The 24,337-nt window shown below is 39.5% G+C and overlaps 2 protein-coding genes across 5 annotated transcripts in view; one reads left to right on the top strand and one right to left on the bottom strand.

The window, feature by feature from the left end:
* The window catches only part of FKBP9 (FKBP prolyl isomerase 9), a 50,985-nt gene extending 44,698 nt beyond the window's left edge, over positions 1-6,287 (top strand). Inside the window, exons 8-10 of the mRNA XM_030857488.3 lie at positions 103-248; positions 1,847-2,010; positions 4,870-6,287. Of these exons, the coding sequence (XP_030713348.2) occupies positions 103-248; positions 1,847-2,010; positions 4,870-5,046 (487 nt within the window). The 3' untranslated portion in view covers positions 5,047-6,287. The remainder of the gene's footprint in view (positions 1-102; positions 249-1,846; positions 2,011-4,869) is intronic.
* A 3,594-nt stretch (positions 6,288-9,881) lies between these two features.
* Positions 9,882-24,337, bottom strand: part of NT5C3A (5'-nucleotidase, cytosolic IIIA) — a 41,046-nt gene continuing 26,590 nt past the window's right edge. For all 4 annotated transcript variants that reach the window (XM_030857489.2, XM_030857490.2, XM_030857492.3 and 1 more), the window contains 8 exons: positions 19,131-19,229; positions 17,740-17,809; positions 16,701-16,747; positions 15,385-15,470; positions 13,834-13,923; positions 12,308-12,470; positions 11,504-11,704; positions 9,882-10,589 (listed from right to left, as the gene is read on the bottom strand). In XM_030857489.2, the coding sequence (XP_030713349.1) occupies positions 10,488-10,589; positions 11,504-11,704; positions 12,308-12,470; positions 13,834-13,923; positions 15,385-15,470; positions 16,701-16,747; positions 17,740-17,809; positions 19,131-19,229 (858 nt within the window). In that variant the 3' untranslated portion in view covers positions 9,882-10,487. The remainder of the gene's footprint in view (positions 10,590-11,503; positions 11,705-12,307; positions 12,471-13,833; positions 13,924-15,384; positions 15,471-16,700; positions 16,748-17,739; positions 17,810-19,130; positions 19,230-24,337) is intronic.

Below are 24,337 nucleotides of genomic sequence, written 5' to 3'. Positions count from 1 at the left end.
TTGGCAGAAAGATCACAGAAGGGATATGTTCTTCTCAGGAGGATACTCTTAAGTACCAGTGGGTTCACGGCCTAACCAGGGACTCTTCTGTTTCATTTTTAGGTGGAACTTAGGTAAAACATATAATATCGTTCTGGGATCTGGACAAGTCGTGTTGGGAATGGATATGGGTCTCAGAGAGATGTGCGTTGGAGAGAAACGGACTGTGATCATTCCACCCCACCTGGGCTACGGGGAGGCTGGTGTGGGTGAGTATGCAACAATGTTAAAAGGTGTTTGGGGCACATTCACCGTCTGTATTTTGTGCTTATTTAGAACCACAATATGCTTCTTCCATTTAAAACCCAAAGACTGTGGGACATTTTGTTTTCTAATTTATTTTTGGCTGTGTTGGGTCTTCGTTGCTGTACGTGGGCTTTCTCTAGTTCCAGCGAGCGGGGGCTACTCTTCCTCGTTGTGGTGTGCGGGCTTCTCATTGCCGTGGCTTCTCTTGTTCTGGAGTATGGGCTCTAGGAGCATGGGCTTCAGTAGTTGTGGCACACGGGCTTAGTTGCTCCGTGGCATGTGGGATCTTCCCGGACAAGGGCTCAAACCTGTGTCCCCTGCATTGGCAGGTGGATTCTTAACCACTGCGCCACCAGGGAAGCCTGGGGACTTTTATTTAAGTATTTAGATTTTTGTTTCAAGACCCCGTGAATTCGGTGTTAGTGCCACATTAATGGGATTAAACAGGGGTTTCTGTGAAATAAACCTTGGCTCTTCAAACCCACATGTGGGAAATGTCCCTGAAAGGGCTTGCCAGGTGACTTCTCTTAGGTGAGCCAGGTGCTTCCTTGGGGAACTGTTTCCCAGGACACTGGAATGCTGAACCTATAAGCTATCCAAGGAGATTTCCTTGTGTAAGATTGGTTTCAAGTTCTGGAAATACTGGCATTACGTTGCCCTCACAGCTGTTACGGTTTACTTCATGATTTTGGCCAAAATGAGCCCTCCTCATGGGGGTGGGTGGGAACCCCTTCTTTTTCAGTTTTTATGCCCCTACTGTCTGGAGATGGAGGAGATGGGAAGTGCTAACTTATAGAAGTGATAGGCACCTTGGATTTTCTTTTTCAAAATTTTTAAGTAATTGTAAAAGATACTCTCTGCTAATCCCCCTAGTCGGAGAAGAAACACTTTAAAAAATATGTTGTATATCCTGTATGACCATGCTCCTATGATATAGATTATAGTTATAATATATAATTTAAAATAATGCACATTTATTTATAGTCACATACTTGTAAGTTCTTTTGGGCTCATACTACATATACTGTTCTAGAATTTGTGTTTACAAATCATATCATGGATCATGATTTTAAGGCATACTGTATTATTCTTAAAGTTCAGCGGTAAGATTTATTCAAAAGTTCAAGCACCATTGTAGACTCTGCTAGTGGCTTTTAAACTTTTTTCACCAAGACACAGTAAGAATTACATTTTATCTCCCAATCTGTGTTACACATAAGCATGCAATTTTACCTAATATACATATCCATTTAATTTTATATATAAAATTAAAACTAAGTTTCATAAAACAATACCTATCCTTTCTATGTGCAATGTACTCTGATTTTATTCTATCCCTTAATTTAAAAAAATATTGGTCACCATTCTCTCAACTGATTTTGAGACTCACTACCCACAGTTTGGAAAAACCACTCACTGATTGATGCTGAACTTTCTTGCTTTTGCAAGAGATGCCTCTATCCATGAGGCAGCTAGAACCGGGGTGGCCGGCAGGGAGAGGATGAGAGGGGCGTGCCCTCCGCCTCGTCGCTAACGCCCCCTCCTCCCGTTGCTGCGGCAGATGGAGAAGTGCCCGGCAGTGCTGTGTTGGTGTTTGACATCGAGCTGCTGGAGCTCGTGGCCGGCCTGCCGGAGGGGTACATGTTCATATGGAACGGCGAGGTGTCAGCCAACCTCTTTGAAGAAATTGACAAGGACGGCAATGGAGAAGTCCTCCTGGAAGAGGTAACTGACCTTTTTGAAGGGAAGTGGGACCCAAGGAGCTCAGGGAGCCTCACTGGGCCGGAGTACCCATCCGGAATGTGAAGCCTCTCAGAGTGAGGACAGCTGTGCTTGCTTGTGATGCTGGTAACCTTCATGCTCACGTACCAAGCACTTGCACACACACAGTCTCTAAGTTGAGCTCACAACTCCTCTTTGAAGAAACCGAGGCCCTGAGAGCTTCAGGGCTTGGCTCCAGGTCTCACAGCTCGGAGTCAGCTCTTCATTCCTGGGTGCTCACTGCGGCCTGCACTGTGCTAAGTGTTTTTCACATATATTATCTCTCTTGGCCTTCACAACAGCCTTGTAATCATCCCTATTTTTCAGAAGAAGCAGCTGTGCACAGAGAAGGTAAATGACTTCCCCAAGGTTGCACAGCCATCCAGCGGTTTGTACACATCCCCGTCTGGAGCATCTGGATCCTGTGCTGTTTCTCCTGCACGAGACACCCCTTTGTGGAACTGGGCAATAGAGTCCTCTGTCTTGTCACAGCCCCAGGGAATTCCAGCTCTCCGCCTGTTCCACGTCTGCTTATTCAAGGACGTGGCTCCAGCCTTCTCCCCTATCTCTCTTCTGTCATCATTTCCCCAGCTACTGGACCGTTCACATTAGCCCGAGAACATGCTGCTATTTTCCCTTCTCTTAATACATCTTACCATTTCTTTTAGGTCTTTGCTCCCTTTACAGCAAAAACCTCAAAAGAGTTGTCTGTCCTCCCTGCCTCCAATTCCTTTCCTTCTAATCCATTTCACACCCACTCCTGTTGGGTTTTTATCCCTCCACGCCACTGAACCTGGTCTCACTAAGGCGCTGAACCTTACTTACTCTTACTTCAGCACAGCTGTCTCCTTTTTGAGACGTCTTCTTTCCCTGGCTTCCACAGCACAGTTTCTCTGTGTTCCTTCTACCTCACTGGTAGCTCCTTCTCAGGAGTCTTCTTCCTGGGCTCTTCGGGTGGAGGCTAAGTCCTGAACTTGAGCTCTTCTCCCCCTTTACATCACACCCTTGGTGGTCTCCTCCAGTCCCGTGGCTTTACCATCCTTGTCCTGTGACTTCCAGACGGGCAGCTCCGGGCTCATCTTCTCTCCACTTCACACTCAGGTATCCAACTGCCCACTTGATATCTTCATTTATTGAACTTGCTTCACCCAAAGCCTTCCCCATCTCATTCGATGGCATCGCCTTCCTTCCAGTTGCTCAGGTGAGAGCACTCAGTCATCTCTGACTCCTCTTCTCCTCTCACAGGCTAGAATAAATCCATCAGGAAATTATTCTAGCTCTATCTTGAAAGTATATCCAGAAGCTGCCCACTTCTCATCACCTCTACTCCATAGCATCTCAGTCCAGTGCCCACCGCCTCCCGCTTGGACCTCTACGAAGGTCTTCTTGCTCTCACCCTTGCCCCTCACAGCAGCCAGAGTGATCCTTCTAAAACATAAGTCAGAGCATGGCCTGCTTCATCTCAGAACCCTGCAGAAGCTTCCTGTTGGGCTGCATCCCGCAGGCCTGAAAGCCTTGTAGTTGCCCAGCCTTGAGACTGAAGAAAGAGCCTAGAGACAGCGACAGAGACATCAACAACTTATTGGACAGGGGTATCATACAAGTCTGCAGCAAAAGGTCCTGGAGCTACCCCCTACGACTGTACAGCAGACAGGAGGCAGGACATAACAGGAATCTCCGTTACCTGGGAGAGAAGGCCACCATTTATAGGAGAATTGACATCAGGTTGGCTTATCAGTTACCAGGGAAACCAGCAGCTGGGGCATGTCCCTCACAGCCCCAGGTTAATGACCATCACGAGGGCAGAGGTTTCCCTTTACTAAACTAGCAGGTGGAGCCATTCTGGCCTAAGGATTAGAACAATCACTAGCTGGGGCAGGGGGCAAGCATGTTCTTGTGAGTAGGGTGTAGGTGAAGCAGAGACTAGTCAAACAGGGGATGTACAAAGACAAGAGAACAGCCATCTTGAGTGGTCTGACCGTACATCCCCCTATTTCCAAAGTCTTTGCAATGGCCCACAAAGGCCCTCCACCACCTGCTTGCCGTAACCTCCTCTCCAACAAGTCTCCCTTTGCTGTCCTGTAAACACACTGGGCATGTCCACCCCGGGCCTTTTTACCAGCTGTTCTCAGCTCAGAAGACACTTCCCCTAGATAACTGTTGGGCTTGTTCCCTCACTTCCTTCAAGCCTTTGCACAAGACTCTCTTTCACATTAGGGTTTTACCCTGACCACCAAATTGATACTTCAACCCGTTCCCCTGACTGCACTCTGGATCTTCCTTACTTGGCTCTACTTCTTCATTTTTCTGGAGCATTTTACTTTCTAAGTTAACATGTAGTTTACTTACTTTTTAAATGTTCCTTTTTGATCATGTATCTTGTCCACGAGCATGTGCTGGAACTGCAAGGGCAGGATGTTTTGCTTGTTTATTGATCTATCCCCAGGGTCTAGGATGGTGCTTAGCACACAGTAGACAGTAAGTTTTTATTGTATGAATGAATGAATGAATGAGAGGCGAGGGTGGTTAGGGGATTGGCCTTTGGTGGAAAACTAAGTGTTGATTTGGGGAAGAGGGATAGTTCCAGTGGTTGCTCTGTATTGGCTGCCTGGGACCTAAGGGCTCCTGGAGTCATTTTGGCAGGGGTTTTTTAACCTGCATCTGGAGGAAAAAACCCGGGTCGTGTAGCTCAGAAGATTTTGTCTGTTCTGCTGGCTCAGACTCAAATTCCAGCCCCATCGCCCTTGGGCTGCTCTGTTCAGGCTCCAGCTTGGTGTTCTCAGCTGCTGTATCTCATGGTCTGTCCTGCCCCTTTCTCTCCAGTTCTCAGAATACATTCATGCCCAGGTGGCATCTGGCAAAGGGAAACTTGCCCCTGGATTCGATGCTGAGATGATTGTGAAGAATATGTTCACCAACCAGGACCGGAATGGAGATGGGAAGGTCACGGCTGAGGAGTTTAAACTCAAAGACCAGGAGGCAAAACACGACGAACTCTAAACCTGTTATGAGCCACTTGTGTGATGCCAAGCCCCCTGTTGTGGCAGAATGTGCAGTGAGGGTGCGAGGGTCTCTCAGAAGGGGAATCGTCAGCAAGTAGTAGGTGGGTCATATAGTACCTGGGACATACATCGGGGTGGGTTGATACACATGCTGAGAATTTTAGGCTGATGCCAGTGATACTAAAAAAATCAGTGCGGGTGCCTTAGCATGGGTTGTGTAGAATATTGAAAATGCTGCATTGTCATAAGTTTTGTGAGCCTTCTGGGTAGTTTTGTTATGAAAGGAAAATAGTGTCATACAGGAGTTATAATCATCTTGGAGGGAACAGAAGAACACGTGTCTAGGATATTTACATAAAGAGGATTAAAAATGTTTTTAACTTGCTGGTGTTTTAAAATTATTCTCCAGATGGCTAGAAGAGACAGAGGGCATGCCCCAGCAGGATTCCCAGACAGCCCCAGAGAAGTTTTCCCAATGGCCCGTATGGGCCCTGGTAATGCCCAACCTCCACCGTGCCTCTACTCACACACTCACACAGACACACACACACACACACACACACACACACACACAGGTGTGCTCTTCTAGTTAATCATACCCCACCTCACTGTGGTCCTCCCATTGGCTAGGTAACTTGGATGTTAAAAAGAAAATCAGTGGACCAAACAAAAGGCATCTTGGACCATGAGTAGAGAATTTGATTCTGCATTTGTCACATAAGATTATCTTCTTCACTCTTGCTTATTCCCATCACTCTATCCCATAGCACCCTCTCTTCTCACCCTGAATCCTTTGATCAGATATAGATACACATAGGGCTGGTGGCTAAGCCTAGCTCCAGAGTTATCTCACTGTGGCCAAGACGGAAATGTCATCCCAACAGGTGAGCATAGACAAAGTGACATATTTCTGCCTCTCATTCATGTCCTAGAGAGGGAGGTGCCCTAAGGCCTGGGAGCCTCTCTCTGCATAGGAGAAGGACACTGTACCTGCTGGCCTGTCCCCACGTTATGCAGTAACCACCTTGCTGCCTCATGTCCTCTGTTCCCAAGTGGTGGTGGCACTCATCCTGCAGTAACCAATGATTTTCCTTTTGAAACAGCTTTGTTTTACTAATTTAAACTATTTTGTACTGATGTAGCCCTGAGATAGATCGTTCCTGAAAATGCTGTGCACTCATTCAATGGAATAAATGTTGGAAGATGACTTTTTCATAAATAAAATATTGAATTATATCATCAGGTTTTGTGGTATTTTATCTGAAGTCTCATTTTTCCCATGAGAATACACCATGCCATCAGAATCCCCTTGATAAAAACTCAGCAGGACTGAATTGGAAGAAGTGGAAGATTGCCGTACGGTATAAAGGGGATGTATCAGTCAGAGTCCTGGCTGCAAACATACCCTCATGTGGGACTTCTGAAGAGAAGCTAATGAAAGTACTCTTTACTGAAGCGTGGGCAGGGCTCAGGGGGCCCAGTAAGGATGTCGAGGTACCCATGACTGCTGTTGGCCAACGACAGTAGTAAGCTCTTCCACCCCTGGGCCTCAAGGGTCCAGGGGAGCCTGGGCGGGGCTGCCTGGTAGGAGCTGGTGGAGGGATGCAGCCACTCCCAGAGCTGTGGCTGGCAGTGGAGCAGAGTACTGAGGGGGGAGACACCCATCCTCTCTGTCCTGCCACTGGCTCCCATTAGCTGAAGCCAACCCGAAGCCAGAGGGCAAGGAGCTCAGGGGCTGGTGTTCTCAGGGATCAGTGTTTTGGGGTGCAGAGGAAGGTGGAGAATGACCAGTTGGGGTTGGGTTGGAAGCAAATGGAGAATAACTGGCACAAGTATAGGGAAAAAACTATACATATATGGCTTTTTAAAGAGCAAATGTTCTGGTTTACTCTTTGCAGAAGCAACTTCAGGGACTCTGTGTGCTTTTGGGAGGGGAAGGAGGTGCCCATGGCCTTCCTGTCTGTTCCCTAACCCTCTTCTACGGTGCACACAGTCACTCAGCCTTTTCATTTAACAGAATTCCTTAAGGGCACTACATACGTTTATGATCTGCTAAACTGAACTGCTCTTTGGAATGCATTTGACCTGTAGCACTTCATTATGCTTACCTTACGTATCTTCATGAAGATAAACATCCTGTGCTTGTTCTCTACGCTAGATCTTTAGATGGTCCTGTTTGAATTTCTTCACAGGCTGTTTTCTATAGTGGTGGAGACAGGTTGGCTGCATAAAAAATAAGTTTCTCTGGGAAAATTAAGGACTGTGGGCCTTAGAGCTTCAAGAATGGAGGGAAACTTTAGCTTGTATTTGTTTTTGTATTTAAACTGCCTACCTGACTGCTGAGCTGGGACACTGGTCTCTTCTGGCCTTCAGACTCGGACTGAAGTCTCGGCTCTTCTTGGGTCTCTGTCCTGCAGGCTTTTGTTGTTCAGCTTTACTGAGGTATAATTAACAAAACTGTAAGACATTTCAAGTGTATGTGATGATTTGACATAAATGCACATTGTGAAAGGATTCCCCCATCTACTTAAATTAACATATACATCACCCATCACCTTTTGTTTTGGAGAACGTTTAAGTTCTACTCTTAGCAAATTTCAGCTATATGATAGCGTTATCAACTATAGTCACCATGTTATACATCAGATCCACAGACCTTATTTATCTTATAGCTGAAAGTCTGTATCCTTTTTTGTATTTCCCCCACCTTCTAGGCCCTGGTAACCACTTTTTTACTGTTTCTATGACTTCAACTTATTATTTTTTGATTCCACGTATAAGTGATACCATGCAGTATTTATCTTTCTAAACCTTTGACTTACTGAGTGCTGCCTGGCACTTCCATTCTTTCCGTTGCTAAGGGAACATATGCATTTTGTTAGGGAAGTTGGCCCGACTGCAAGATTATACATAAGCACTTTAATATCTTAGGTTTCTAGGAACAGAGCTGCTTTCTTTGAAAGCTGCTTTCTTCCCTTGGATATCTTAGGGTCTGGAGTCTTTTTATAAAATAAGAATACTGCTCTCAATTATTTATTGCTAGCTGCAGATATTATTAAAATAGTGCTTGATTCTGTGTGGTCATCCTTAATGTTGGAATTTCAATAGGTCAGGGGAATTCCTTCCAGCTTACAGTGGCCATATTTAAATCTCATTGAAATTCAGACAACATCCAGATTTATAGTTCCCCAAATTTCTCCTCTGAGCCCTAATCTGCCTATGGTATCTTCTCCTATATATCTCACAGGCATCTCAAACTGTGTGTTCAAAATAGAATGTATATTCCCACTCCCTTCCCAGCACCTTCCATCCAAGCCTGTTCTCTCTCATTCTTCTCTTGTACCCATTCGTTCAAACCAGACACCTGGGGTCACCCTATTCTCTCACCCCACATGTTTAATCCAACAGCAAGTTTTACCATTTTTGAACTGGTAATGGCTAGAAGAGGCTGTAGAGACTGCTCTCATGGCTTTCATTTTAAAGGGAGGTGACTGACCTATAGTCTTAGTAAAGGACTGAGCAATGACTAGAATGCAGGTCATAACTTCAGTATTCTTTACACTTACACCATGCAGTGTGCTTATTTGTGGAAGCATATTACAAATCCTTTGGAAAATAGCCAATATGGCAAGCTCTAATAGCAAATACAGGAGTAAAGAGCTCTCATTAGATAAGGGATTCCCAACTTTTTCTATGTGAAAAAGTCCTCCAGGTAATTGATACTCCCAATGCCATGCTATCTGCTTTAAAGCAAGAAACTTGGTTTTGAGTTCCATTCTGGAAATACCCAAGAAGGGAACAGTCAACTTTGTGCCACCGAGTACTTTGTTTCACTGTTTATTATAAAAAGGAGAAGTAGTGATGGAAGATAAGGATGGGCTGCAGGAAAAAGGTTTGCATCACAAGACCTTGCCTCCCTACCATATTCAACCGGACTAGAGATTACTGACCACACTAGATGTCCAGAACCAGCTGGATCATGCTTTGTCTGTATCACAGCTCACATGCTAAGAAAACCAATAGACTCTGCAGTTCAAGGGCTAGAAGTCAGGGTCAAATTTATCACAATGGTAGGCTTCCCTGGTGGCGCAGTGGTTAAGAATCCGCCTGCCAATGCAGGGGACATGGGTTCAAGCCCTGGTCCGAGAAGATCCCACATGCCGTGGAACAACGAAGCCCGTGCGCCACAACTACTGAGCCTGCGCTTTACAGCCCATGAGCCACAACTACTGAAGCCTGCAGGCCTAGAGCCCGTGCTCCACAACAAGAGAAGCCGCCGCAATGAGAAGCCCGCGCACCGCAACAAAGGGTAGCCCCTGCTCATCGCAACTAGAGAAAGCCCGCACGCAGCAACGAAGATCCAACACAGCCAAAAATAAATAAATAAAATAAATAAATTTATTTTAAAAAAAAATTATCACAATGGCAAGTCTAAGCCTTGTGTAAACCATTATGGGGCAGCCAAAACTCAGAATGGGAAGTGAGACTGCACAGAGGAATGTCAGTTCCTAACCCTGAAGTACTCTGTTTTAGTCAGCATGAGACCCAGCTATATTTTGTTTTCTGCCTATGGCTGTTTCTGAAACGCTTAGACTTTCAATATAGTACTTCTTTTACTAATATTTTCAATGGGGGAAAATAACTTTCCTAGGCCCCATTATTTTCTGAAGGACAGATTAAATTTTCTCTGCAAAAATCTTTTTATTTTTATAGTGTGTAAATCTGAAAATAATCTAAATAGCCACTATGACAAGGACATTAGGATTCATACATCACACACAAAAACATGGCAGGTTTTGCTGAATGAATAATAATAGTCTTGACAGTTAAAAAGGCTTTTCATTTCATTTTTATCATCAGTGCTTCAATATAGAACATTTTGTAATGATTAGTGGCATGTAGATACCAATAGATTTTTTTTCAAACATCAAATGCCAATATTTTTTGGTAAGTATCGATTTTCACCGAACAAAATAACCAAACGTAACACAATTTTAGGAGATGGTTAATACCATCAGCATAATTCACCCAAATTATAAAAATGACAACACTTAAAATCATGCATGTTATTTCACCATTTCATAAAACTTTTTAAACGTCTACAAACTTTCCCAATGTAAAAAGACTTCTCAAAAATGTCATAATAACATTCAGCTACAAAATTCACTATGGAAATGTAGGGAGTTATTCTTCAAATTTTTGCTCTAAGTTTTTTTTTAATCTGTTAAAAAATATAGTGAGGAGTGTGTTGAGAGAGATGGAGAAAAAGGAGCTTCCAGTTGATGGATTCGATAAATCTGAAAATACTTCAGTAATATAGAGGAAAAACTTCAAGATCAAGAATATATTATAAATAAAATCTTTTAACAAGATGAACAGATGAGCAGCTCTTGCATCAATTGTACCCACAGGTGAGAGGTCTTCTTGAAGAATGCTTGTTTATAGAATCTTCTGTAAGATAGAGTTGGCTACATCCAATGATTCATCTTTTACTAGAACAATATCGTAAGAGTCCATGTACTTTTCTAAAAGCTCATCCACCTAATCAACAACCAAAAAAATCACAAAAATTAAATTAATATGCAGGGGGGAGAAGTAAATAATCTCAGTATAAATCTCACTGCTATGTTAAATCTTTTGGGTAAAATGTTGTAAATTAATTTGCTTTCATAAAACCTTTGAAATGAAGAAATACTTTCAAAATTTTAAAACTCATTGACATAGGAAGTTTCCTACATGGTGGCTTTTCATCTGAAATGATTTCTCTCTAGCCCAGTGGTTCTCAACTGGGGAGATAGTGCCCAAGGAACATTTGGCAATGTCTAGAGACATTTTTGATTCTCAACTAGGGAATGATATGGGCTTCTAGTGGGGAGAGGCCAGAGACGCCTCATTTAGAATGTACACTCTCCTTCCCCTATAGCATGCATATGTACATACCAACTCCTTTAATCATCACCAAAGTAAAGGGATAAAGAGAAATCAAAATGTCTCTAAAATAACTGGGGCTTCCCTGGTGGTGCAGTGGTTAAGAATCCACCTGCCAACGCAGGGGAAACAGTTTTGGGCCCTGGTCTGGGAGGATCCCACATGCCGCAGAGCAACTAGGTCCATGCGCCATAACTACTGAGCCTGCGAGCCACAACTACTAAGCCCACGTGCCACGGCTGCTGAAGTCTGCGCGCCTGGAGCCTGTGCTCCACAACAAGAGAAGCCACCGCAATGAGAGGCCCGTGCAGTGCAACAGGGAGTGGCCCCCGCTCGCCGAACTAGAGGGCCCGTGCGCAGCAACGAGGGCCCAGCGCAGCCAAAAATAAATAAATTAAATAAATAAATTTAAAAAAGAAAAAGTCTCTAAAATAACTACTTTCTCAGGCACCTTTGGTAACAATTGTCTATAAAGTTTTATCCTAATTTTTTTTCTAAAGAAAATTAAATCACATCTATATACTTACTCTATCATTTAGATATCCAATTTTCAGAATGTGTTCAACATTGGCTACTCCATCTGCCATTTTTAAGTCCCCTTGGGAGTCTCCCAGCAGAATTATGTTGCTATTGTTTTTTAGTTGACTGAAATATTCCGTATTCTTCAAGGATCCATCATGTTTGTTAAACACATGAATTAGTTCTCCTTTAAATCCTCTGAGCAGCCCCTGTTAAAAATATAAATCCTCTGAAACAATAGGTTCTGCAAGTTCTACTTGTTGCATTTTTACATTCATGATAGGTAAGAAGGGCTCTGAGAAGTTAATGACTTCCTAGAGACCACTTTGAATGCATTGAAAACCATTGAAAAACCATTGAAAACCACTGAAAGCACAATGCTTTGAAAACCCAATTTTTACTTTTCATTTGTTTCCCAACCAAAAGGTCTCATTTTATGTATGTCATAATATATTGTCTTTCTTAGAACTCATTCAAATAATGTCAGTTCCAATTCACTTTTTTTCCCCATCTATGGATATTAAGGGTTCAGAATTGCTGCATTAAATTACTTTAAAAGAAGTTTTACTAATTTTATTATTAGTCTGCAGCTTCAGAAACAGAAGGGTATATTATTATTATTTTTTTGGTATATTATTTTTAAAACATGGATATAGATATAACCCTGGGAGAGATGATGATTTCCAGAGCAGGCCTATCAACTTGGCCTAGTTTAATGAATATACATTAAATAATAAATTAAAATGCATTTACACGATTAAAATATTTTCTGATACTAAAATTGATCATGAAGAATGATTTGCTATTCTTACACTGTCATCAAAATCCATGAAGTTGGACACTACTTTGACATTTGGATAATAAACACCAGCTTGACGGATAACCTCCTCTAGTACATCACCGATACCAGCTGAGAATATGAACACAGGAATACTGTACTGTTGCAGCTTATCAAAGAAATTCTCATATCCTTCCCTGTAAGATGGAGGTAAGAAGTGAGTGTTAAAGAGCAAGGTATATCTCCTTTTCACCTAGAAGTTATAAAAGCTAAATATTTCTACTTGATGCTATGGTTCATTTATATTCTCATTTCAAAATACTGCCCAAGAGGGCTGTTACTGTTGTCTATGACACTACTGCAAGTTTTTCAAACTGGTTAGCTTTTTATCCTCGTTTCAATAAATTCTAACAGTACAAATTAGATGATTTTAGACTTCCACTGAATATGGATATAAACCTACAGTTCAGAATGTATATCATTTTACAGCAAATAATTGAAGCACACCTTGAAAAACCCACAAAAGGTGAGCTGGAAGACCTCCTGCTTGTCATCTTGCTCATCTACTCCTTATTGTAAGAAAAGCAGAGTGGTGTATTCTCTTTACATCTGGCATCTCTCTTACCTAACATGTGGCAGCCATAGGTAATGTCTTGATCTTAAAATCAAAACTCATTTTACTCTTAATGCACTATAGGTTAAGCTGCCTACAAAGGAATGAAATACTTACTAGCTGTCCTCACACTCTTTCTGACAATTTAATGCTTTGCTCCTTAGAAGCAGATTACCTTAAAATGTAGCATCATCCAAAAAAAAAAAGAGAAAAAAAGAAATATCATCATATTCACCCAATGAATTGAAAAATTTAAGAGGTGGTAAACAGTACTGAAAATAAGCTTAAAAATGTTTATAGGGCTTCCCTGGTGGCACAGTGGTTGAGAGTCCGCCTGCCGATGCAGGGGACGCGGGTTCGTGCCCCGGTACAGGAAGATCCCACATGCCGCGGAGCGGCTGGGCCCGTGAGCCATGGCCGCTGAGCCTGCGCGTCTGGAGCCTGTGCTCCGCAATGGGAGAGGCCACAGCAGGGAGAGGCCCGAGTACCACAAAAAAAAAAGTTTATATAATTCATATATTACAGATATTTTTATTACCTGCTAAAACATATTCGCCTTTCCTAGAGATAGTAGTTTTCAAGGGGAGTTTGAGAATTCAGAAGGCAGATCATGTAACAGAAACAGACTTATGAGCTTAAAATCCTTTTCAAGTTGATTTATAAACATTCCTTTCATATTTCATGTCTTTCAAAAGTATTTTGCTAAAATATTTCAAAATGGTCTTGGTTTCATAAATTTTTAAGTTAGTCTTGAAATTACCTAATATGTCATTCTGCATTCCTTATCTTACCACTGTTTTATGATAGGTGGCATATTTTGGATATGTTTTTATATGTGATATTTTATATATTATTTTAATAAAAAAACACACTTGAATACATATATAACAACAGTTCAAGTCCACAAACAATTAACAACAACAAAAAAAAACACCCGAGAAACTTACTTGAGCATAATGTCAGATTCTTCCACAATTTCTTTAAGTTTGGCTTTTGGTAAAGCCTGTTCAACAAGCAAACCATGTGATTTAGTATACCTGGAAAGTATAAAGAGAATATCAATTATCAAAGAAAAAGAGAATATCAATTAAAGCAAATTAAGACTATTATCCTTATTAAAAAGCATTCTTCAGTATGAGAAAATGAGCATTTCATTTATCATAATTTTGAATTTAAATTTTAGAGATTTAAATTCATCACTAATGAATGTTATACCCCACATGTCTCGAAATGTGATATGCATGTTCTTACTGTATTTCCCAGTTCTCAAAGTCTGGTTTAATTTAAATGTGTTAATAAGATAATGAAAGGATACAAGGTGTAACTCTGTCCTCAGTCTACAGATAAAACTGAATTGAAGCTAGGGAGGCAAAATCATTTCTCTGATTGAAGTGAGAATTAGAGCTAAGCCATTTTTTCCCACCTGTTTGTGGTCTGAATTTTCATGAAGAGCCGAAGTACTGAAGATGTTGCCTAGTGAGCCGGAGAAAATTCTTGCTATGGAAATTTTTATATATAGGTGCTTTGTAATTACATAAAACCACCTATAATTATAGCATCTCAGTATAATAGGCCTTTAGAACCTCTCTAGCTGATATCTAAAAATCCACCTATAATCCTAAGTGACCCTCCTCTCTGAGTCAGCTCCCATCATGTTAGTGAGCTCATTCTCCCAGGGAAGTTTATACCATTGCTAGAAAATTCTAATTGCTGGACAGTCCTTTCTTTCATCATGTTGAAATCAGTTGGCTTAAGCCTTCCAAGTCTAGTTCTGTTTCGAGAGGCATGTAAAGTCTAACCTCTTTTCAGTGTTTCATACCATAAACACTAATTAAGTGTGCAACGTATTCAGGTTAGGTAATGGGATAATGAAAACCAGTAACATCATTCCTAGTCTCTTGAGACTAAAACCACAAGTTGTTGCTTCTCAAATCAAAGCATCCTCTCTATTCCTTGAAATCTTCCTCAAATAGGATGGCTCCAATTCCTGTGATTATCTTAGTGGACTCCTTTGACACAGACTGAGTTTGTCAACATTTCTCTTAATAGCATTCTCCCAGGACTCAACACAATGCTTCCACTGTGGTCTGCTTGGAATGCTGCATTTTGATTAATGCGACCAACATCAGAGGCTCATTTCTCAGTAACTATGTCACCTGCTGGCTCCAACTAAGTTCAGAGTCAACTTAAATCCTAATTCTTTTTCTTTATACATTCAGCCACATCTGTCCATATACTTAAAAAATTTTTCTTCTTTTTAATTTAAGGCTTGAGTGCAGGATTTAAATTTATTCCCACTGATCTTCATAGTAACAAAACAAATTCTAGACTGTTGCAGTGATTAGAGAATTTGAGTTCATTTTGTCATATTTAATCACTGCTCTAACTCACTGGATAATCTATGAAACTATTTATATACAGTACAGGGGAAAACCATTAGTTGTAACTGTAATGTTATTTTATATTTTTAAACCTCCCATCACCCAATACACACTTACCACTCTACTATATAAGGGTACTTCTCTTCTACAGTAAGAACAGGATCAATTTCAATAGCATAATACTTTTCCTTTAGTTGCAGTAACTAGAAATAAGTGAATAACAATCATTAAGACTACAAAGTTGTCATTAAGCTGCTTAGTTTTACAGAAAGCAAAACAATGTAAGCAAGTGTTTTCCACAAACTGCTTTATATGGTAAAGATTAGATCATGCCTAACTAATGCATAGATCCACTGAAGACATCTTTGTTGGTCTTAGTTTACATATAACTAAATATACCTGCAAAAAGTTACCTTGCTTTTTCAGGGGCTTCCCTGGTGGCGCAGTGGTTAAGAATCCGCCTGCCAATGCAGGGGACACAGGTTCGAGCCCTGGTCTGGGAAGATCCCCCGTATCGCGGAGCAACTAAGTCCGTGCGCCACAACTACTGAGCCTGCACTCTAGAGCCCGTAAGCCACAACTACTGAGCCCGTGTGCCACAGATACTTAAGTCCATGTGCCTAGAGCCTGGGCTCTGCAACAAGAGAAGCCACCTCAATGAGAAGCCCGCGCACCGCAACAAAGAGTAGCCCCCACTCGCCGCAACTAGAGAAAACCTGCGTGCAGCAGCTAAGACCCAACATAGACAAAAATAAATAAATAAAATAAATAATAATTTTAAAAAAAGTTACCTTGCTTTTTTAAAGTACTTTCAGGTCAGTAATTCGGTGAAACCAGTAATCAAATTATCACTACCAAAAAACTCTTGTTCTCCTATGAAAGTATTCAATTTGATTCATATTTGGAATCTTATTTGTTAAAATAGACACAGATAGACACTTACTCAAGGAAGTAGAGAACTGAGCCAGTTTCCTGATCAATTTAAGGGGACAAAATACATAAAACGACAGTACTTTTTTTTGGCTGCAAGGCTTGTGGGATCTTAGTTCCCCAACCAGAGATCGAACCTGTGCCCCCTGCATTGGAAGCTCGGAATTCCAACCTCTGGATGGCCAGGGAATTCCCATCACAGTATTTTTGTTTTAATTCTCCAGTTAATGTAAGGACACCAGAATATTTTGGTAATCTATTAAAAGTTTCTCATGTAAGTTTTATTGTTATTGTTAAAAAGTTACTGTTAATTTTTTCATTAAAATAAGTTGGGAGCACATAGTCCATACAATAAACCTAAGATCTGTGAGTGTTTACTATGTGCCAGATATGGCTATAAACACTTTGCAACCATTCTTGTTTGTATGAATGAACCTGAAAAAATTCTCAGCAAAAAGGGTAATGAAGTTTTTGAGTAACTCTGGATTATAGTTAGTGTTTACCTTTTCTCGACATTCATCTGTAATTAGCTTACAGTTGTCAATGACATCTAAAGAAAGAAAGCAAACTAGGCATTAAAAAAAATACTCTGAACTATATTCAATATCCTGGGAAAAACCATAATGGAAAATAATATAAAAAAGAATGTATATATATGTATAACTGAGTCACTTTGCTGTACAACAGAAATTAACTAAACATTGTAAACCAACTATACTTCAATTAAAAAATAAATTTAAAAAAAGAAAAGAAATACTCTGATGCTACTAGTTCTATAAATAACTTATTACTTTTAACTTAAATGCCAAGTCAAGTAGCATGGTCATTACAACTTTTGGTGTTAGTGCTGTAATTCACATGGCATTCCTAGAGAATCTAATCGTTTTAAAATCTAAACCTTGGATCTAAAGCTTTTTTCCTACATTTGGGATTACTTGATTAGAAATTCTCCAGAGAGGAATTACTGGGCCAAAGGGTACAATTTTTAGTAGTTTTTAAAAATAAATTATCAATGATTTGTCAAATTACACATGTTCCAACAGTTAGTGAGAGGGCTTATATCAGGTTAAAGAGTATTATTTTAAAAACTCACTGCCAAGTTTGGAAACCAAAAAAGGTATATTATCCTAACAACAGATTTTAACTGGATATTTATTTAGTAACTCACTCTTTTACTTAGTTTATCAATGACACAAAAATTTAGTAACATTCCTAGAAAACACAAAGCATTTGATAAATCTGTTTCTTTAGGCTAATTCAAAGTTTAAATTCATTTAAATATTTCCTGAGTAGACCACATTTGGGAGAAAAATTTCAGAAGTCTTCATTCCTCTTGCAACCAAAACCATACAGGAAAACAGCCATTTACGTAACATGGGGAAATCAAATCCTAAAAATATAATAATAAAATAATAAGGCTCCCTCACTTTCAATGTCCATAAAGAAGAAAAAAACCCAAGCAATCTCATAGATAATACAGGTAGAAAAGGAATTTAAAATAATGATTAATTTCATAAATTTGATTATGAATGCCACACTTACTATGACATGATGGGCATCTTTTCCCTCTGTAGGAAAATCGACTCAGTGTCATATCAAAGTCTGTTATTATCTGTAAGAAAAGGGAAAAAGGCATTATGAAATTACAGCCACCAAGGCCAGACACTTAATGCACATTTCCTAGAGGCATAAGACTGTGTTCCATCCCTGCCCTCCACTGTAGGTTATTCGGTCTACACTGAGATTTCTAATGCAGTTCATATATCAAGTCCTGAGAATTTCCATAACTACAAGGTGAACCTTAAGTGCCCCAGCACTGTCGCCAAATAAAATCTGACTAATCGGTATAGGAATTTGCACTCACAGGTAATATGGTTACTATTCCTGACAGCAATAAAACATTGCACAATTTCAACCTACTTGGTCAATGTACAAAAATGCAGTGGAAGCAAACTATATGAAGCTTTTCATTATTGAAACTGTTACATTCTTGAGTTAACTTGTCTATTTAGGTAAACTCTACCAATGAATGAATGATACGTAGCAACAGTTTACCAACTCTTGAAACTTAGGAGACTGGGCTAAATATTTTTTCAGAAATGTTTAAAAAAAAGAGTAAGTTTTTACTGAATATCCAGACTGTTGATTTAATTTACACATAAAACATTCCTTTAAAAAAAAAGGAAAGAATTAAAAAAAAAGTTATCTATCTCCTAATAAAGTTACATTTTACTTTGAACTACTATGATTTATTTTATTTAAAAAAATTTTTTGGCTGCAGTGGGTCTTCGTTGCTGCACGCAGCCTTTCTCTAGTTGCGGCACACGGGCTACTCTTCATTGCGGTGCGCGGCCTCCTCATTGCGGTGACTTCTCTTGTTGTGTAGCATGGGTTCTAGGGCGTGCAGACTTGAGTAGTTGCGGTGTGCGGGCTCAGTAGTTGTGGCGCACGGGCTTAGCTGCTCTGCAGCATGTGGGATCTTCCCGGACCAGAGCTCAAACCTGTGTCCCCTGCATTGGCAGGCAGATTCTTAACCACGGTGCCACCAGGAAAGTCCTGAACTACTGTGATTAATTAAATTAAAAGAACAACTTGAAACTGTACACATTTTAAAGAATATTATATTATTAATATTAATATTTTACTTAAGATGGTTTAATACTTATGCATATCACTAGTTAGCTTAGCACTTAATATTAAAGAAAAGCTAAATTTATCTCAAGGCTACTAATTTTGTTTGTTTCCAGTGGGTCATTCTGAGTATTTTAGACCAATTCTAGATATACCTCTTAGATTTTACATTCCAAAAGGATGGGCGAAGCTTGCTATCGAAACTTTCTTTACTTAGATTGTAGCAACACATAGGATGAATGAGTCTGCTTGAACATGAAAAATAAAGGTTTAATACTTAAGGCTTCTTGATAATTATTCACCTGAAGTTTGGCAGCTCCTCCTTTGATAAGACCACAGATAATTTCTTCTACTCTTGTAGGATTCTTGATGCGAACTGAATTTTTCTGGAATTGTGGCATCTAAAAATCAAAGAAATTAATTAACTATTTTTAATTCCTTTTTCCCCAGGTTCCTTTGATACTAAGCAGAATAATATAAAAAGCTTATATTCTTTAAAGATGTAAAAATGTTGGGGCATTATTTTTAAAAAAGCAAACCACCATATCAAGTTGCCATTTATACAAAAAATTTTAAAGCACATCAGTAGTTTCCATCTAGAAGATTAAGGCAAAACTACATTTGTAATACATTATTAGAAAATGCAATTTTTCTAATTATAGAAGTCATGCATGTTTACCACAGAAAAAAAACAAAATATAAAGAAATAAAAATTGCCTGTAATTCTACTGCCCAAGGATAAACAAGTAAACATTTAAATCAATTTTCCATTATTTTCATTTTTATGATTGCAATCATGCATGTATATGCACATAATTTATCTCATTCTCATTACACACTTTTGCACCTGGCTTTTTTTTTTTTTAAGTAAATACCTTAGTTCTAACAGTACTTTTTTTTTTTTTTTTAACATCTTTATTGGGGTATAATTGCTTTACAATGGTGTGTTAGTTTCTGCTTTATAACAAAGTGAATCAGTCATACATAAACATATGTTCCCATATGTCTTCCCTGTTGCGTCTCCCTCCCTCCCACCCTCCCCATCCCACCCCTCCAGGCTGTCACAAAGCACCGAGCCAATATCCCTGTGCCATGCGGCTGCTTCCCACTAGCTATCTACCTTACTGCGTTTGTTAGTGTGTATATGCCCATGACTCTCTCTCGCCCTGTCACAGCTCACCCTTCCCCCTCCCCATAACCTCAAGTCCGTTCTCTAAGAGGTCTGCTAACAGTACTTTTTTTAAAAAAAATATTTTATTTATTTTTGGCTGTGTTCGGTCTTCATTGCTGTGCGCGGGCTTTCTCTAGTTGAGGTGAGCAGGGGCTACTCATCAATGCGGTGCACGGGCTTCTCATTGCAGTGGCTTCTCTTGTTCTGGAGCACGGGCTCTAGGCACGCAGGCTTCAGTAGTTGTGGCACGTGGGCTCAGTAGTTGTGGCTTGCGGGCTCTAGAGCGCAGGCTCAGTAGTTGTGGCACATGGGTTTAGTTTGCTCCACAGCATGTGGGAATCTCCCTGGACCAGGGCTTGAACCCGTGTCCCCTGCACTGGCAGGCGGATTCTTAACGACTGCACCACCAGGGAAGTCCTTGCATATGGCTTTTTGAAATTAATATTAATGTATTTAATTTGAAAAGTTGCTTCAAGATCTTTGCTTCTTTACTGTACTATATCCCCCCAAACTTCATTGTTCTTGGCATCAATTTTACAATGGACTTATTTCAAGTTAAGACCCTACTAGGTATTAGACCACCTGGGCTTAGAAGCTGCCACTAGGCTGGTTTATGCAGGCTTTAGTTTTGCTCAACAATTTAATGTTATATAAATATTGTTTCTCTTTTCTACTATATCACAGATATAATGATATTGATCAGAGTTTGATCAGAGTAAAATCAGCACCAGCACAGTGCTCTTACAGCTGTACAAGAAGACTGGGGGAAGGAAACTATGAATCATTTAATAGTCAGCTCACAGTATAAAACGAAAGTGAACCTCAAATCAAGATTCTATAGTGGTTTGTATCAGATAATATTTATTTACTTTATATCCTATTATTATGGGTGTGTTATCACCAATATTAACATATTTCATGTGTGTTATGGACACAGTTATGAAAAATTCCCCAGACCTTGTATCTCTGCTACAAGAGAGTCTGATCAGTTAAGTCTATTAGGTCCCATGTTGTCGCTACATAATGGACAAAATTGGAAAATCAGAAAAAAAGCTAAAATGTTTTCCTAAGACTGGAGGATGAATACAGAGAGTACAGGAAAGAGAAGTGGGAACATTAAATTTTTCTTCATGAATGAAAGACCTGGACTTATAATACACTTAATTTTAAAAAGCCGTATTTAAATAGGATAGGATAACCTGCAATGCAATTAACCTTCACACAGTGATCTTTTTAATTTAAAAGGACTTTAAAGGGTTTCAAAAGAATAAAGAAGGTTATTTAAATCATCTAAATACATCACTATTTTATTTTGATTTTTTAATAGATGAGAAAAACCAATAGGCATTTGTCCCTACATTCCTTTTTTTCATTCACTAATATCCATTCACTTGTTTTATAAATACTTACCATGTGTCTACTTTGTGTCAGACAGGAGAATCTAGAGATATGATGACATGATGCTTATACCGTTTTCTTGTTGAGTTTTAGGAATCACTGCTGTTTTGGAATATCACTTTTGTTGTTCCCTTACAAATACCTTAGCTAGTAAATGATCCCCTGACTAAAGTCTGCTCTTACTTCTGCCTTAACTGGCAGATGCATAACAACCAGCATATGCTTGATTCGATAACTAACCCGTTGATGAAAGCAATAGAGGGTACATGTCACCTACTGTATTTTCGCCAAGAAAATTAGACATTTTGTTTCAGTGTGATACTGAGGAAGATGTCCTGCCTCAAGCAAGTTACATATTACATTTAATTTTTTTTTTTTTTTTTTTTTTTGCGGTACGCGGGCCTCTCATTGTTGTGGCCTCTCCCGTTGCGGAGCACAGGCTCCAGATGCGCAGGCTCAGCGGCCATGGCTCATGGGCCCAGCTGCTCCGCAGCATGTGGGATCTTCCCAGACCGGGACACGAACCCGCGTCCGCTGCATCGGCAGGTGGACTCTCAACCATTGCGCCACCAGGGAAGCCCCAATACATTTAATTTTAAAAAGCCATGTTTAAACAGGACTTCAAAGTAGGCTGGTTTCTGCTAGGCTAAACAACTATTAGATTGGTTTATTTGACAGTGAAAATAAAGAGAACCAGTGGCTAGAGGCATTCATATTCCTGCTTCTGCACAAAATATAACCATTCATTTTCAGATAAATGAGTAGCGAATACTCAAACAGTACTAGGGTGAAATACCAGTGATTAAAACAGATGGAAGGGCAGCTACTTTCTCCAGAGAACACGACAGGATGGAGGACACCGGCGTAAGAAATAAAAAAATTATAATTATACTTGCCTTGGACTATATGGTAATACACCACACACACCCCTTTCCACAGTACACATACAATATTACTAAAGTATATGATAAATACTTCTCAGGAACTTGAGATATTGGACATTTTACTCAAATATTTTAGAATACAGCCTAGGAAATACAATTTAATATATGAAATTTGTCAATGAATATCAGAATATCAGAACATTATGAAGCACACTACAGGAGTATGCATTTCATCATATGTCACATACTTTTGTTACCTCCTCAAATCCCTTCCTCATATTCCTCTTGGACAAAATACACCTTCCTCTTTGGTGGTACATAAAATAATGATACTTGAAATTTGAAGGGCAAGTTATTTTAAATTTTTTGAAAACTTTCCAATTTGATAATACAATTTTATGAAAAATAAGGGGCTAAAAATTTCCATCATTTGTGAGCAAAAGAAAACAAATTCATTTTCTAAGGCTATAATATAAAATGTTAGGGAGGGAGCGAAGCTTTCCTGACAAGAATCAGGGTATTCTGGTTGACTGGAGCCTAATCTGAAGCAATGCTAAAGATATCTACGGAAAACCCAAAATATACTTATTCTGGCTGAACTTTAATATATCGTATTTGTACAGATGAAATGAATTCCTAATTATTAGTCTACTTACATATTCAGAATGCATGATTTCTAAAGAAATTGATTGCAAAGTTATATAGTTTTGTTCAAAACCCTATAGCAATATTACAGTGTTTGATATTATCTTATGGATACACTGAGATGATATAAATGAATATCTGCACAGTAGTCACAAAACTGTCCTAAGGATGTCTACCTGTAATTTTCCTAAACACGGCCACATCAAAATTAGTTTGAATTACTTAAGAATCTTTGTCTGAAGCTCTCAGGGAAAATATTTTTTCTTTGTTTTCCAATGTTCAGATATGGTACAAGCAAAAGTCTTCATTACTGGTACAAAGGAGTGGGCATTACAATTTTTATGTGATGACATAAAAAGTATAGATTTTTAAAACCACCTATTCAGACTGGTACATTTACTCACTCACATACCTGGATGATTCTATGATTTACTCTGAAGATTATGCACTGCTAAATTTTATCGATAGCTGTCTCTCCTGCCTACCACATATCTGGCCTGTCTCCACATTAAGGGAGTGTAGGCCAAATTCTTTCCTTCATTTACCATATAGTCTTTAACTGTAAGGTATTCTGTTAAGCAGCTCTGTAAAAGATACAGAAGTTTTAGTAAGATATACATCTTATACTCAAATGCATGTTCTCTAACATGGATTATAATACAGGAACCCAAATAACTAATACATTGCCAAGATGTCCAAGTACAATATCAGAGAAACAGAAGAAATTGAGATTACTTCTGCTGGGGTCAAAGGAGGGAGGGCCGATGGAGCTAGGATTTCAGGAGCTAGGAAGCAGGATTTGGGTATGCTGAGACTGGGGAGGGGTCAAAGTACAGGGTCTAATGTGGGAAAAAGATAAATAGCTCTGTTTTTCTAGAACTTAAGTGTACATGGAGAAGAGTGTGAGTGTGTGTAAAGTCTGGAAGGAGAGATTTGGACTCAGATCATGAGAAGTTAAGAATAACATCCTAAGGAGATATCAACTTAAAAGATGTATCAATGTTCTTAGAAAAGCAGACCCAAGGTAAAAATTGTGTAAATTCACGCAATGACAGTAAAAAGTATTTAAGTGTATATCATCTTTTGGCTTGTTTTCCTTCAATAGTGTTATTGTGGGTTAACTACATTGCTACTTGCTTCTAAACGAGACACATGTTAGAAGGTTCTAGGATCCAGGTAACAACAAATTATATGGTAAGACTTTCCTATGTCTCTTGTATTCATTTTGGTTAAAAAAAGAAAATCAACTCAAGAAAGAAAATGAGTTTAGAATGATTTAAGTCAGTGATGTTCATGCTCAGTACCAATGAATCAAATGTCAATCATGCAATGGATGCAAAGATCATGTCCAAGTATTAGGCTGAACCATACAAAACTGCCAATATTGGACTATATTTGATGTATTAAAAAA

Source organism: Globicephala melas, chromosome 9, assembly GCF_963455315.2.
Source record: "Globicephala melas chromosome 9, mGloMel1.2, whole genome shotgun sequence".
NCBI classification, from domain to species: domain Eukaryota; kingdom Metazoa; phylum Chordata; class Mammalia; order Artiodactyla; family Delphinidae; genus Globicephala; species Globicephala melas.
This window is presented reverse-complemented; position numbering and strand designations above follow the sequence as displayed.